Source organism: Drosophila tropicalis, unplaced genomic scaffold (assembly GCF_018151085.1).
Source record: "Drosophila tropicalis isolate 14030-0801.00 unplaced genomic scaffold, ASM1815108v1 contig_694, whole genome shotgun sequence".
NCBI lineage: Eukaryota > Metazoa > Arthropoda > Insecta > Diptera > Drosophilidae > Drosophila > Drosophila tropicalis.
In genome coordinates this window covers 2017094-2031296 of record NW_027173176.1, presented here as the reverse complement: position 1 = coordinate 2031296, position 14203 = coordinate 2017094, and the positions used below count along the sequence as shown (strand labels likewise).

At 38.1% G+C, this 14203-nt stretch overlaps 6 protein-coding genes across 10 annotated transcripts; 3 read left to right on the top strand and 3 right to left on the bottom strand.

The window, feature by feature from the left end:
• The first annotated feature begins 1470 nt into the window (after positions 1 to 1470).
• BI-1 (Bax Inhibitor-1) lies at positions 1471 to 3854 on the top strand. 2 transcript variants are annotated; one of them, XR_011032777.1, is made up of 5 exons: positions 1471 to 1758; positions 2233 to 2686; positions 2748 to 2918; positions 2970 to 3114; positions 3365 to 3854. XR_011032777.1 is itself a non-coding variant. In XM_068292663.1 (4 exons), exons 1-4 carry the CDS (start codon positions 1688 to 1690, stop codon positions 3401 to 3403), a joined length of 735 nt encoding a protein of 244 aa, XP_068148764.1. In that variant the 5' UTR covers positions 1473 to 1687; the 3' UTR covers positions 3404 to 3854. The 2 variants fall into 2 exon arrangements, 1 of the variants encoding a protein (XP_068148764.1); XM_068292663.1 differs by lacking the exon at positions 2970 to 3114 and having other exon boundaries at positions 1473 to 1758.
• A 144-nt stretch (positions 3855 to 3998) lies between these two features.
• On the top strand, positions 3999 to 5983 carry Gr66a (Gustatory receptor 66a). The gene is made up of 3 exons (XM_068292661.1): positions 3999 to 4269; positions 4463 to 5050; positions 5104 to 5983. The coding sequence occupies exons 1-3, from the start codon at positions 3999 to 4001 to the stop codon at positions 5862 to 5864; spliced, it is 1620 nt and encodes a 539-aa protein (XP_068148762.1). The 3' UTR covers positions 5865 to 5983.
• Sbp2 (SECIS-binding protein 2) lies at positions 5885 to 7159 on the bottom strand. Its single transcript, XM_068292662.1, has 3 exons — positions 6561 to 7159; positions 6265 to 6488; positions 5885 to 6200 (listed from the first exon to the last, which is right to left on the bottom strand). The coding sequence occupies exons 1-3, from the start codon at positions 7133 to 7135 to the stop codon at positions 5974 to 5976; spliced, it is 1026 nt and encodes a 341-aa protein (XP_068148763.1). The 5' UTR covers positions 7136 to 7159; the 3' UTR covers positions 5885 to 5973.
• Positions 7160 to 7313: 154 nt separating this feature from the next.
• LOC137578924 (thioredoxin domain-containing protein 11) lies at positions 7314 to 9659 on the bottom strand. The gene has a single exon (XM_068292541.1). It carries the CDS (start codon positions 9586 to 9588, stop codon positions 7486 to 7488), a length of 2103 nt encoding a protein of 700 aa, XP_068148642.1. The 5' UTR covers positions 9589 to 9659; the 3' UTR covers positions 7314 to 7485.
• A 251-nt stretch (positions 9660 to 9910) lies between these two features.
• On the top strand, positions 9911 to 11594 carry Arl5 (ADP-ribosylation factor-like 5). Its single transcript, XM_068292309.1, has one exon. It carries the CDS (start codon positions 10480 to 10482, stop codon positions 11017 to 11019), a length of 540 nt encoding a protein of 179 aa, XP_068148410.1. The 5' UTR covers positions 9911 to 10479; the 3' UTR covers positions 11020 to 11594.
• A 302-nt stretch (positions 11595 to 11896) lies between these two features.
• Positions 11897 to 13468, bottom strand: Rab19 (RAS oncogene family member Rab19). Of its 4 annotated transcripts, none has more exons than XM_068292308.1 (5): positions 13339 to 13468; positions 12896 to 13111; positions 12742 to 12826; positions 12246 to 12502; positions 11897 to 12181 (listed from the first exon to the last, which is right to left on the bottom strand). In XM_068292308.1, exons 2-5 carry the CDS (start codon positions 13106 to 13108, stop codon positions 12077 to 12079), a joined length of 660 nt encoding a protein of 219 aa, XP_068148409.1. In that variant the 5' UTR covers positions 13109 to 13111; positions 13339 to 13468; the 3' UTR covers positions 11897 to 12076. The 4 variants fall into 4 exon arrangements, with proteins under 4 accessions (XP_068148409.1, XP_068148406.1, XP_068148405.1 ...); XM_068292305.1 differs by lacking the exon at positions 13339 to 13468 and adding an exon at positions 13199 to 13314; XM_068292304.1 differs by lacking the exon at positions 13339 to 13468 and adding an exon at positions 13194 to 13312.
• Positions 13469 to 14203: the final 735 nt, after the last annotated feature.

Here is a 14203-nt window from a genome sequence, read left to right as displayed (position 1 = left end):
TAGCGGATAAAAGAAAATTTACTAACATTTATTTTTTTGTATTATTATTATTATTATTGATTGTAGTTCCTATACTCAGAATTGACTGCGGGCTGGGTTTGGCTGTTTGTTAAGCAAATTCAAATTTTTATATACAATCGCTAGCATTTCCAATTGTATCATTCTATGTATTTAATATTTATTTATCTCTATATATACATACATCAACTTTTTTTTTTTTTTTTTGAATTTAATTTATTCTATTTATTTTGTTTGGAGAATTTAAGCTTAATAATTTCTTTTAATTTGTAAATACGTTTTTATTGTAAATCAAATATTCAAAGTAAAATCTAAATCTCATCCCAGCACTAATCCCTTAAACTAAAGCAAAAAAAAAAAAAAAAAAAAAAAAAAAGCAACAACTACTTACAGATGTGTAAAATTTTTAAGGATCTGTTCCTTATGAACTGAAAGTGAAAGAGATGGATACATCATATTACCTATACATACATTTCTAGATGTATTTTGTAGTCGATAGTGTGTACCTGTAACTCTCACCTAGGCATATATATTTAGGACTGAAATATTTATCGAGCTTAACTAATGAAACTAATGAAAAAACTGTGATCTTTGAGAGTATACTGAACATAAATTATTATGTAAAATCATGAAAGGTAATGTCGCAACCAGATACCATTTATTTATATATACTTACATATATATATACGTTTATAAATATATATCTATTTATATATATGTTCATATACATAACAACATGTATGTATATTTAGTAAATAAGTTGTCCGCGTGTTTTTGATTGTTTTAAATCAAAAACAAGCACTGGCACAAATTTAGTCATTCCCTTAATTAGTCCATTTGTCCATATCTACATTCATTTTTCCAAGAGATAAAACTGCGTTTGATCTAATTTTTATTTTTTTTTTTTATTTTGTGATTTTATTAAACAAAACAAAAGAAAAAAATATACATACATATATATTTCTGCATTTTCAAATTATTATTTTTTACTTCAGAAAATACTATGTGTTGAAAAATGAAATTTTTTGTTTAAATTTGGCGCCCATAAAATGCACATGAAAAAAAAAAACAAACAAAAAATCCAAAAATAAATGAAACGAAACAAAAATGAATAAGTTTTAAGTGAGCTCAATCAAAATTCGTTATATATATTTTTTTTTTCGAAAAAGAAACAAAGTAAGTAAAGCTGCACTCGTAAAAGTCTGCATGATTCAGTTAAACAAAAAATTAATGGTAAACTGTGTTTTGATGTGTGTATTAAGATGGTAAAAATATGATTTTATTTTTTAATTTTTTGCGTAATTTGTGTATTTACACTCTAATAGAAGGCAGTGTAAATGGGGCATAATATTTTACAGTTTCATTCTGCACCGCAGTTCCCAGTATTTTCATCCAACATTAACATTCCCACTATTTTTTTCATTATTTTAACGTGCTGTTAAATAAATTTTTGACTATTTATTATCTAAAAGCACAAACAAAACAAACGACAACGATCCGAGTAGTCGTTACCAAAGACGTAATATATCAAATCATAATCAAATTGTAAACAGTTCTCTCTCGTTCCGTTCACTCCTCCGTTTGATTCAATTTTTGTTTTAACACAAAAATAATACAAAAAAAAAAAAAAAACCAAGAAGGAAAATTTATATTGGAAGGACACGGAAAAATGGCAGAGACACAGGGCATAAATATAAACGAGCGTTTCCAACGCTTTGTGAATGGACTCAGCGATAGATAGTAAGTAAAAGAGAAATCAAATTATCATTCGATGCGAGAACATTCCAGATGCATTCCAGAAAAGTTTTGCACTCTGGGACTCAGGTGCAAGTGTCCGTCTCGTCACTGACGTGGTGTTGTTTTGGTATCGAGCTCATGAGCGTAGCCCACATTCTATTTGCAGAGGGGGTCCGCACTAATATATGTACATTTGCCATATTTTTATTAACTTATACTTATTCGCTTTGTTCGCCTGACCGTATGAAAGGTCAAATTCATATTTCTTCGCTAATTTCAATAATACACCGTGAAATTACAGAATAACATGTGCCGAGGAGGGCCACACTTATGTTTTTTGGGGACCACATCAACAGTTGGCCGCACATTAAAATCAATAGTCCTTGAACTAATGCCACCGCCCTGCCTGCGTTGCCCCATCCACCCGCCCCATTTCATCATCACTGATTATTTCAAATTCCCCTTTCTTCTTTTTAGTGAGCCATATGTACGCCAGCATCTATCTAAGGTGTATATGGTCTTGGGCAGCACTTCGGCGGCCACAGCAATCGGAGCCGCATGCCAGATGCGGGATTATCTAGATCTTGGCATATTGGCAGCTATTGCCACATTGGTCCTAGTCTTGGGTCTCCATTTCTATAAGGACGATGGCAAAAACTATTACACACGCCTCAGTATGCTATATGCATTTGGATTTTGCTCTGGCCAGACATTGGGTCCACTATTGGGCTATATTGCTAGCATTAATTCGGCCATTATTCTAACCGCCCTCACCGGCACCTTTGTCACATTTGTATCCCTATCACTGGCCGCTCTATTGGCTGAGCAGGGCAAGTATTTATATCTCGGTGGTATGCTGGTGAGCGTTATCAATACCATGGCCCTTTTGAGTCTCTTCAATATGATCTTTAAATCATATTTCGTTCAAGTTGTAAGTGTTTGTAGTCACTCTCGTCTTTCTTTCATTAAATAATCGTTATCTTTTGTTGTAGACTCAACTTTATGTAGGGGTATTCGTAATGGCCGCTTTTATTGTCTATGATACCCAGAATATTGTGGAGAAGTGCCGCAATGGCAATCGGGATGTTGTCCAACATGCCCTGGATCTGTTCTTTGATGTGTTGAGCATGTTCCGCCGTTTGCTGATTATCCTGACTCAGAAGGTATGACTTATATATATTATTCATTCATGTCAGTCACTCACTCACCCACAGCTCAAAAACTTTATGGTTTAAACCATCTTGTTGACAATGCAAATCCAAAAATCAAATTATCATCATTTGCCATTGGAAACACTTTGCAAAAGTTTTGATAGACGCAAAATTCAAACAAATCTTCCTTCTTTTATGAAATCAAACGGTATATAAACCGATCTTAAAATCTTTCCCTTATCCCAAGGCAATAAATATGCTTACACAAAAAATCAGCTAGAAATAATTACTAATTCAAAAAGTATATTTATTTCGCTTTCAAAATATTTTGCAAAGTTTTCTAGCAACATTTTGTGATATAGACTATTTATTAGACCTTGGAATTGTCCATGAATATCCTATAAATCTTATTTTACCGCCCTTTTACCCCCATGCCCCGGCCCGCATAATGTTAACAGGAGGAGCGAAAACAAAAAGAACGTGGCAAGAGGAACTAAGGCCATAGTATCAACATCTCTACTACCCAACCATCACCACCACCAACAACAACGCTCCATCATCAAATTGGCCATAGAAGCAAACCCGGTCTTATGGCCAAGAAGAGTGAACAAAAACAAACAAAAGAGAGAATTATTGTTTTTGCAAATTACACTTCTCCAAAATTTTTAAACTAGAGCCGTGTATATTTTGGCTTTAAATTGCATATACATTCAAGTTACACCATATATACATATATATACATATATATATTTAATGAGTGAGCGCCCCGCCCCCCCTACCATCATACTCTATTGAATACTTATGGAGAAAACCGGGGGAAAAATGGGGCGGCCCTCCCACAATCCCTCAACTGTTTATATCCAAACAAAATTGAAGAACATACTACACACTATGATGTTGTATAAAGCAAAAAAAAAAAGTAATAAATTGATTGAGTTGAGTTGATTATATCTTCGTTGTTGCTCCCCGTGTCATTTTAATTAGGCTAAGTGCAGCAGCAGCAAAAGCTGACCAAAGGTTAGGGTTGTTATTAGACCACGGCCTAAACGTATTGGCCAGCATTTAATGTTGTAGAGGTCAGCAAGCGACAACATGCCGTCGACGGTGCAGGCGGAATCCACCAACACGACCACCACCCGGATGGTTCATCCGTTGCTACAGCAATTTCAACAATTATTCTTTGTATCCAAATTGGTTGGTATATTGCCGCAAGATTTGCAAAAGTTTCGTTCGAAAAATGTTCTCGAGAAATCGCGTAACGGTGTATTCTATATGGTGTTCACATTGATTATCTATATAATATTGTATAATCTGTTGATTTACTCATTCGGTGAAGAGGATCGGACACTAAAGGCATCGCAGAGTGAGTAGAGGAATCGCTATCTTATTGTTAGTTTCAGTTAGTTTAATCTAATCAGTTTTCTTTAAAAGAATTCGCTCAATATTTTAATTTTCCATTTCATTTGATTAGTAAGTCGTTTTAAAGCGGGAAAGAGAGAGAGAGAGAGACAGTATATCGATTTTAGATTAACTCAACTACTTGTCCTTTTTTTTAGGCACTTTGACCTTTGTGATTGGTTTATTCCTGACCTATATTGGTCTCATAATGATGGCTACGGATCAACTGACCGCTCTGCGTAATCAAGGACAAATTGGTGATCTCTATGACCGTATACTTGCGGTAGATGAACGTCTCTATAGAGAGCAATGTGTGGTCGATAATAGTCATATATCGGGCAGGATTAAGATAATGCTTATAATGACCTTCTTCTTTGAGATCTCAATACTGATAGCCACCTATATTAAGCTAGTAGATTACACTCAGTGGATGTCCGTGCTTTGGGTGGTATCGGCAGTGCCCACTTTTATCAATACCCTAGATAAAATATGGTTTGCCGTCTCGCTATATGCATTAAAGGAACGTTTCGAGGCCATTAATACGACGCTGGAAGAACTGGTGGCAACGCATGAGAAGTTTAAGGCATGGTTATCGGGCGGTGATCCGTATATGGATGATAGTCATAGTTTGGATAGCTCACAGCCTCCGCCGCAATATGATAGTAATTTGGAGTATTTATACAAGGAACTTGGTGGCTTGGATATGGGCTCATTGAAGGGTTCTGGCCGCAACAAAGTGGCTCCAGGTTGGTTAGCTAAATCAATCGAGATGATTTAACTACTTGCTCTACTTTTACAGTTGCCCATTCGATGAACTCTTTCGGCGAATCGGTTCAAACTGGCCAAAAGTCTCAAATGAATCCTATGACCGTTAATATGGCCCATGAGAGTGAGCTTAGCAATGCCACCAAGGTGGAGGAGAAACTGAATAATCTATGCCAAGTGCATGATGAGGTCTGTGAGATTGGCAAGGCAATGAATGAGCTATGGAGTTATCCGATTTTATCTTTAATGGCCTACGGTTTTCTCATATTTACGGCACAATTGTACTTTCTGTATTGCGCCACGCAGGCTCAATCGATACCCTCTCTATTCCGTTCGGCCAAGAATCCCATTATCACGGTGATCGCATTGAGCTATACATCCGGCAAGTGCATCTATCTCATCTATTTGAGTTGGAAAACTTCGCTGGCCTCAAAGCGTACGGGCATAAGTCTGCACAAATGCGGAGTTGTGGCCGATGATAATCTTCTGTACGAGATTGTCAATCATTTGTCATTGAAATTACTCAACCACTCGGTGGATTTCTCTGCTTGTGGCTTCTTTACTCTAGATATGGAGACGCTGTATGGTGTTAGTGGTGGCATCACGAGTTATTTGATCATTTTGATTCAATTCAATTTGGCTGCCCAGCAGGCCAAAGACGCCATACAAACCTTCAATTCCTTTAACGATACAGCTGGACTTATGGGAGCAGCTACCGAGATGGGCAATGAAAGTTCTACCACTACCATTCTATACGACTTGATGACGACCACCATGATGACTCCGATTGATTGAAATGTTTTTTTTTTTTTTTGTCTTTCTTTTTTTGTAGTATTTTTTAAAGCACCTCTCGGCACCACACACATTTCTCTCTTTGAATTAACCAAACTGAATAAATTGTTTTTCACAATGCAGTTAAACGTTTGTAATCCTTTCTAGCTTCGTCTAATTCTAATAACAAGTCTTTGTATGTGTCCTGTGCTCCATCGTAGTCCAAGATGGCCACACAGGAGATTTGAGCTCGCTTCTTAAAGGTGTAGGCCAACTCCCGACGCATTAGGGAGAAGCAATATGGCACATTATGTTGTTGGCAGGAAAACTTTATCTTGTTAATCGTTTCATCTAGGCCATCTGGCAACAAAAAAGCATCAATGACATTACATATGTACATACTTAAATATCTATAACCACTTACGTTCGCCGGGATTTGATTCGCAGTCTGTAGCTAGAATAAGCAGTTTTACTTTGTTTTTTATATTTAAATGTGAAATAGCCTCACGGAAACCCAATACCAAGCGCGGATGAGCACGAGCCTTGATCTCATTAGCTGCATAGGCTCGCTTCTGAAAGCGATCCAAATCCTTTAACAATTGGGTGGTTATTTTTTTCAATTGAGCGCTAGTACAATTATCGCAGTAGCTGGAAAATAAATGGTGAAAATGTGTATTTAATAAAGAAAGAAAAATGGTATTCCCCTAATGGAATGGTGACCTTCTAAAGCGTCGAGAATGTATGGAATGCCCCTTGTTTGCCTCGTTTATGGATAACCCTTGTAAACGCGCCTCCAACTCTAGCTGACTAGATGAAGTTTCAGCCATAGACTGATCCTTCTCCTGGTGCGGTAAATCTATTCTTTCTGCTCCAGAAAGGTGTAAGAGGTGGTTATTAGTCTCGGGTTGCTCCGTGGTTGCCTCATTGTGTGCCGCTGCCTGCTTTAAATTGCGATAACTTCGAATGCTACGCTTTAATCTGGTTATTTTCTCTTTGGTAACCAGATTGCGGTGGCATTTGACTTTGCGTTTGTTTACAATTGTCTTAATTATACTAAAATTTGGACTCTTCTTTCTTTGGTGTAGGAGTTGCTGTTCCTTTTTGATCTGTCCTTGTTTTTTTGGTTTCCGACATGGCATACGGCATATAAAATCAAAGAGTGTATCTGCGTATTTATGCTTATTTTTGTATTTGTAGCTGCGCAACATTTTAGTTGGGGCTGAGTCTATATCCTTATGCAGATTATCATATGTGCTGTGATCAATAATATTTAATTTGTCCGAATTGCGCGACATCTTCTGCAATCTTGTTTCTGTAGTGTTTAGTAACATTCGAAAAGCCGTTTTACTTAACCCTTTGATGGGTGGAACAAACTGGATGCAAAACCTTATGGGTTAAGTTGACTGTAAGGTGTTGGTAAACGCTTGGATAGCGCCTGGTTTTAAATTTTTGAAAGAGAACAACAAAAACACCTCCGCTGTAAAGTGTAAATTTCATAAATTCAATTTAATTTAATTTAAATTAAAAACAGAAATGGAAACAACTTTTGGCTTATTGAGTACAGTCAAGTGGTTGGTTCACTGGTTCTTAAACTCTAATCTTATATCTAAATGTCTTTCATCTATCGAGGATTCATTTGTTTAAGTTATAATCTAATACTACTTTCGATGGCTATATGCAGTTCATTAAATTCCTTGAGGTGGGATAAGATTAGATCGCGCTCCTTTTCATAGATCTCCCAGTATTTCAAATACTGACTAACATGCTGGAATACCAAGGAACGAGCAAAATCCAGACAACTGCGTACATGACGCAATCTTCTTCGACAACTAGATAGGACCATGCGTAACTGTTGCTCTGGCTCCAATTGAGCCAGTATGAAGGCAAATACGTTCTGCACATCCACTCGAACATCTGTGGGAAATACCACAGATTCGGCTGGATTGGATTGGGGAAAAACAATGAGAGCAGGAGTTTGCGGCATAGATAGTTCCCAGGGTAAATCATTCGCCTGGCTATCAAAGCGGATGAAATGTAGATCCGGACTCTTCAGCAAAGCCGAAACTTGGAGAAAGGCCTGCGATAGGACTGCCGATAATCCACAATCGGGACGTTGCATGAACACAACTTGCGTGGCATTTGGACGCTGCAAAGCTTGGAGCAATAGCTGTCGATTGTAATTGGAGACGAACAGTGAATTGGGCGGAAGCAGTGCGTTTTTATGTATTCTAGGCAAAGTTCTTGCATAGAACTGTCGTATAAAATCCTTCAGTGCCACATAGGAGAAGGCTTGATGGTGATGCTGAGGCATCACATACAGAGCCTCTTCAGTCAGATCCAGGATAAAGACTTGCACCAAGGCGTGGGGGCTTTGATGATTTTGAATTATACCCAATTGCTGCAGATAATCCTTATATTTGATGGAATCGAACAGCACCACGCCCAATGAGCGATTCTGTGGTGGATTTTCGGCGGAATTTTGCCAAATTAGATGGCCATATTTGGTCACCATTTTGGCTATGCTAATCTTTAGCGAGGGCGTGCCATGTTGGGTATGAGCAAGGCATCGATTGCGAGCATGCAGAGCCAACAAATGAACTGGTTGAGTGGCTTTTGGTGCAACATTTTGATGACTATAATGAAGCCAAAGACGATCGAGATATCTATTGATGTCGTAATAATTGGCAAAAGTTGTACCATTAAGTTGCCAGGGAATTGATGGCCAAAGTAGTGGCGCGATTGCCTGCTCTTCTTTGACATACTCCCTCGTTTCATCGTCTTCGCTCCAAAGTCGATCGCACTCTTCTTGCTGCTTCTTCTGCACGATAGCCTGCTCCTCACCCATCACCAGAGGCATAGCACTCTGCTGCTGCTGGTGATGCATCTTAATGCCCATGGCCAGCACCGGCATATGTCGGGCCTTCGCTGCTATTGTCATTGGGTTGCCATAGCCATTCGAGATTAAAGAGAAACTCTTTAATGAACTTCTCACCCATCTCAATATGTCCATGGATGTCCAATCGTTTGTTGTCGTATTGTAGAAATGCACACCATTCCGACTGTCGATCAGCACCAGTTGGGGTAACGGTGAATTTTGCTCCTTCAGCATTTGCCTGGCACTCTTGCCGAATGTCACTGTAAACCGTATATTTCTCTCCGGATCAAGTTCCAACCAACGAATCGCCGCTGATCGAAACCGTCTGTAGGCTTGGTCATACGCTGAGCTTACTAACGCCAGGACAACCGCATCTGCTATCTTTCTTAGCTCGGTCAGCTCCCCGCTCGAATGGATTCGGTCTAAGGGTTGAATCAAATTGTTCATAAATCGTGACAAATCATCGAAATGCCAAGCTCCTTGGTAATCAATCATCAGGTTTCGACCGTAGCGAACAATTAGCGTCGGATATTTGTTTGGATAGCCACCGGCTCCAGCTGGAATGGGTCCGAATGTCCGGCTGCAATTGCATTGCAAGTGCCAGCAGTCTACTGCACCAAAGTAGGCGTAATCATGGTAGTAATTTGCCACAGCATTATACACCAATCGAGCTAATCTTGCCTCGCTTGACCACGACACGTAGTAAAACAGCAACGAGAGTTCAAACTCGAGGGCTCCCCGCCTCACCTGAGATACACTGCGACCGGCACATTCGCTAATTGGTGTGTTGTTGGGGTTCGAGGCGGACGGCGAGTGGGCATGTGTAGAGTAGAAAGCCAACGGTAATAGCAGTATGTATGCAATTAATTTCATTTTTCTTTTTTTTTATTGTTTACGTTGCTAATTAAATTTTGGTGCAGTAACAGCTGACATTGGCAAATGTGGTGGCATTGAGCAACACTAATGTGCATGATAGGCACCAGCACTGTTTAGTGCAGTATTTCTCAGCACTAATTATGGTGGAAATAAAATATGTGAAACAAGAGGTATAATTTACCTTATTGTAGAGCAAACTTTTTACATAAATTGTTTTTTTTTCCAACAACAAACATTTAAAGAAATACAAATGTATTGTTCAAGTTGGCGCCATGAACTATCTTTTGCTCAGTCAATGTTGGCAACACTGCCATCATTACCCAGCACTGGAAAAGCGAGGCGACAACCCTAGTGTGCTGTTAATTAATCACTTTTACTGTTTACTTTTATAACTAATACTGTTGTTAATTTAATTAACAAAACACAAAAAAAAAAAAACAAAACATAAAACGAATTAAAATTAAAATACGGGTATTGTCATCTACAACGACGCAAAAGTACATCACAGTTTCCTTAAGCCACCACTTTGAACTGCAAACCAACGAAATAGACAAAAAAACACATAAAATAACATAATAATATTAAGAAAGTCGTCTACTGTGCGTATGTGCGTGTGTGTGTTCGTTTTGTTGCATATTGAAGCTTATAATATATGCAGAGTTTCAATGCGAACGCATATATAATTCACAGCTTTTGGCCTTCCGCTTTGCTTCACAACAGCACCAACAACAATAACAACAACAAAGACGACAACCCACACAATCACACACAAACATACACGGGCACACCAAAAGCGAAGGAGACGAAGAGACAGAGACAGACAGAGAGGGGGGAGATAAAGGAGATAGCGATAACCTGTGAACACCAACAGCAACAACAACATCCAAGATGGGCCTCTTACTCTCCCGTTTATGGCGGATGTTCGGCAATGAGGAACACAAACTTGTGATGGTCGGTCTGGATAATGCAGGAAAGACAACAATTCTCTATCAATTCCTAATGAACGAAGTTGTCCACACAAGCCCCACCATTGGATCCAATGTGGAGGAGGTTGTCTGGCGGAATATACACTTTCTTGTATGGGATTTGGGTGGCCAGCAGAGTTTACGGGCCGCCTGGAGCACTTATTATACAAACACAGAGCTGGTCATTATGGTTATCGATTCAACGGATCGGGAACGTTTGGCTGTGACGCGAGATGAACTATATCGGATGCTTCAGCATGAGGATCTGAGCAAAGCCAGCCTTTTGGTCTACGCCAATAAGCAGGATCTGAAAGGATCCATGTCAGCGGCGGAAATATCTAGGCAATTGGACTTAACCTCCATAAAGAAGCATCAATGGCACATCCAAGCGTGCTGTGCGCTCACAGGCGAGGGTCTGTATCAAGGATTGGAGTGGATTGTTCAGCGCATTAAGAATAAATGACAGGCTCCTGCCCCTGCCCTAGTTGATAGTTAATAACTAAATACTTACACATATACACCAATACATACGATATAAAAACAAACGAAACAAAAAAAAAAAAAACCATTATACAAACTTGTGGTCGCAATTCCAATTTTTAAGAGTGCAAAATTTTCAAAACGTCAATCAAGAAAACCGTTTTTCAATTACCATTTCTCTGTTTCAACCTACATATATATATAATATACATATATATGTGCGTATGTTTTGCATGATTCGTCATTGTTATGAATTGGAATTGAGATGGGCCCAGTTAGAAAAATAAATAAATTTTTTTATAAATATATATATTTAAAAAAAGAAAAGAAAAAAAAAAACACAATTTTTAAGAGTTTCCAAAATTGTTTAAGACATTATTATATTGTTGTTGCCAAGCCAATATTTCAATAAGTGCTTTAGTTTTAAACTACCTTCCTTCTCTACTCCCCCTTCCCCCCTACCCAAACTTCCGGCCTCTCCAAATCCCAAAACTAACTAAAATCTAATATAAATGATTGAATAATAAATAAATTTACGTGTTTAAGATTTTAAGCCAATTATTACCTACTTCCACTTACTAAAAAGAGAATGTGAGATAAACACAACCACAACCACAACAACAACAACAACTGCAACAATGAAACAACCAGCAACACAGCAAGAACTAATAAATGAGAAGAAATTGTTTATAAAATAAAAAAAAAAAAAACAAATTTTATTTCGAAAATCTGTTGGACGTTTTCTTAATTGACCATAAGTCATTATCATTATTGATGATGTGTGAGATTTGTTTGTACTCTAGCTTGTTAAAAATAAATACATATTCAGTGTATATATATATATAAACAAATTAATCCAATTTGGGTTAAAGTAGATTACTAAATATATGTATGTATATATATGGTGTATATATATAGCCACGCGAAACAGTTTTGATCACAAAAGATATATAGAGATGAATATAGTGTGAGGATAAAACAAATAACATAAAAAATAAAAGTTATGTGGTCACACACACACAGATTAATAAATATATGCTTTAAGTTAGGTTACAGGAACTGCTGCAACTTTTCAGTGGTTTACTCTGGCCCAGCGTTATTGTGTGATCATCTACTTCTTCCACATTATTGGCATCGTGTTGCCGCTATAAATACACAGAGAAGCAGACTGATTAATAAATCAATAGAATATATTGAAATAATTTCTACCTTCAATTCGGTGGCCAAACATCGAAATGCATCCTCCACATTCATATTGGACTTGGCCGATGTTTCCATAACAAATAATATTTCAGGTATATATTGACACATTTGGCGGGCCTCCTCGAAATCCACTTCGCGCTCCTCATCCAAATCACATTTGTTGCCAATCAATATGATTAGCACATTGGAAGCTGTATATCTACGGACCTCTTCAATCCATTTCTGGAGATTCGAAAAGGAAGATCGCTTTGTAATATCATAAACTGCAAGAGAGAATCGCATTAGAACGAAACGTAGCGTAAATGAATTTGCGTGGCAATTGCCATTAAAAAAAAGGATATGGTCGAGGAGGTGTCATTAAAATCAGTGCCACTTCATAAACACTATTATCAGAAGGAGCTGCCAGGTAGGCGGGGGCTCAACTGATAACACGACTATGACAAATGTCTGTGAGTGTGGGGGGTGATAAATACCGGAAGCTAGACGTCACCGTCACACTCACCTATTAGGACACCATTGGCCGAGCGATAATAGCTCTGTGTAATAGTACGGAATCTCTCCTGACCAGCTGTATCCCAGATTTGTAGCTGCAAACAAAGATGAAATTCCAAAATGAATCATTCAATGAATACAATGTTTATCTGTATTTGGCTTACCTTTACTTGTTTTCCCTCAACTGCAATGGTCTTCATTGAGAAGTCAACTCCAATTGTATTTCCGTGACGCTCAACGAAATTGCCTGTCTTGAAGCGTTCTACAATGCAAGTTTTCCCCGTGCCACAGTCGCCAATTAGGACAATTTTGAAAAGAAAATCAAAATTCTCCTCATTAGGCAGAGCCATTAAGGTCTGTGGATTGCGGGCAGTCATTTTCTGAATGGGATGGATGGCTTTGTTTATTATTATTATTTATTACTAATTTGTTTTATTCGTTGTGTTATTGTGTGATCTTCACCGTACAAGCAGGTGTGTGCAGGTCCCGCTTGCACCTGTGTGCGTATGGTTAATTGTCCGTTATCTCCAAAAACCAAAAACAAAACAAAACTGAACCAAAACTCGCCACACTGTTATATTCTCCACACTGCATAATACTTACTCACCTCGATTACCGAGAGGCTTGCTCCGATAACGTTGACTAACCGATAGGTTTGCGGACGATTCACAACACTGCTGGCCCGCCACAATTTGAATATTGATTCAAAAGCAGTCTATGAACCTGACAACTTTTTCCAATATACCTAACTATATTGAAACACATATATCTACTTTTTTCTCTGGCTTCATGTGACATTATTTCACCGCCTGACATTACACAATATCAATGGCGAAAACTATCAAATGGAAAGCGTTACCACGGTGCGTGCATGTGAAATTTCTTTTGTCAATGGATTTCAATCACATTGACAATTAATACCCATCAGCACGTAGAAATAAAAAGCTTTTTGGTAAATTTTCACCACGTACCCTAATGATGGCGCCATTAGTTTTTCCAAATGACGTTATAAATATTTATGTGTAAAAAACATTGAAATATTTCGAATACCAATTTCCCTTGCTAATTGGAAATTGTTGAAATTTTTTTAGAAGAAAACCTTGACCTATATATGTATGAGAAAACACAAACACATACTCATTTAAATCGAATGCATCTTAATCTCACTTTCAAACCACACAGCGGAAGCTGTCAGAGTAAAGGAAAAAGGAAAATAAAATAAAAAAAACAAAACATGTTCTACATGCAAATTGGCCTGACCAAAAAAACCAGCCAACTGCTAGGAGATTGCCAAGTGAATTGGAAAACCGCATCGTACATGGACGATCTTGGTTTTTAGATGGTGTGCTATACGCACTCGCACTATTAGCATTGCCCCAGTCATCATTTCGCAATGGAAAGTTTAATTGATGCCACCGCCGCCGCCTAGACCAGAACTCGTCTGGCAGGAGAAAACCAAACAAAATTTGTTT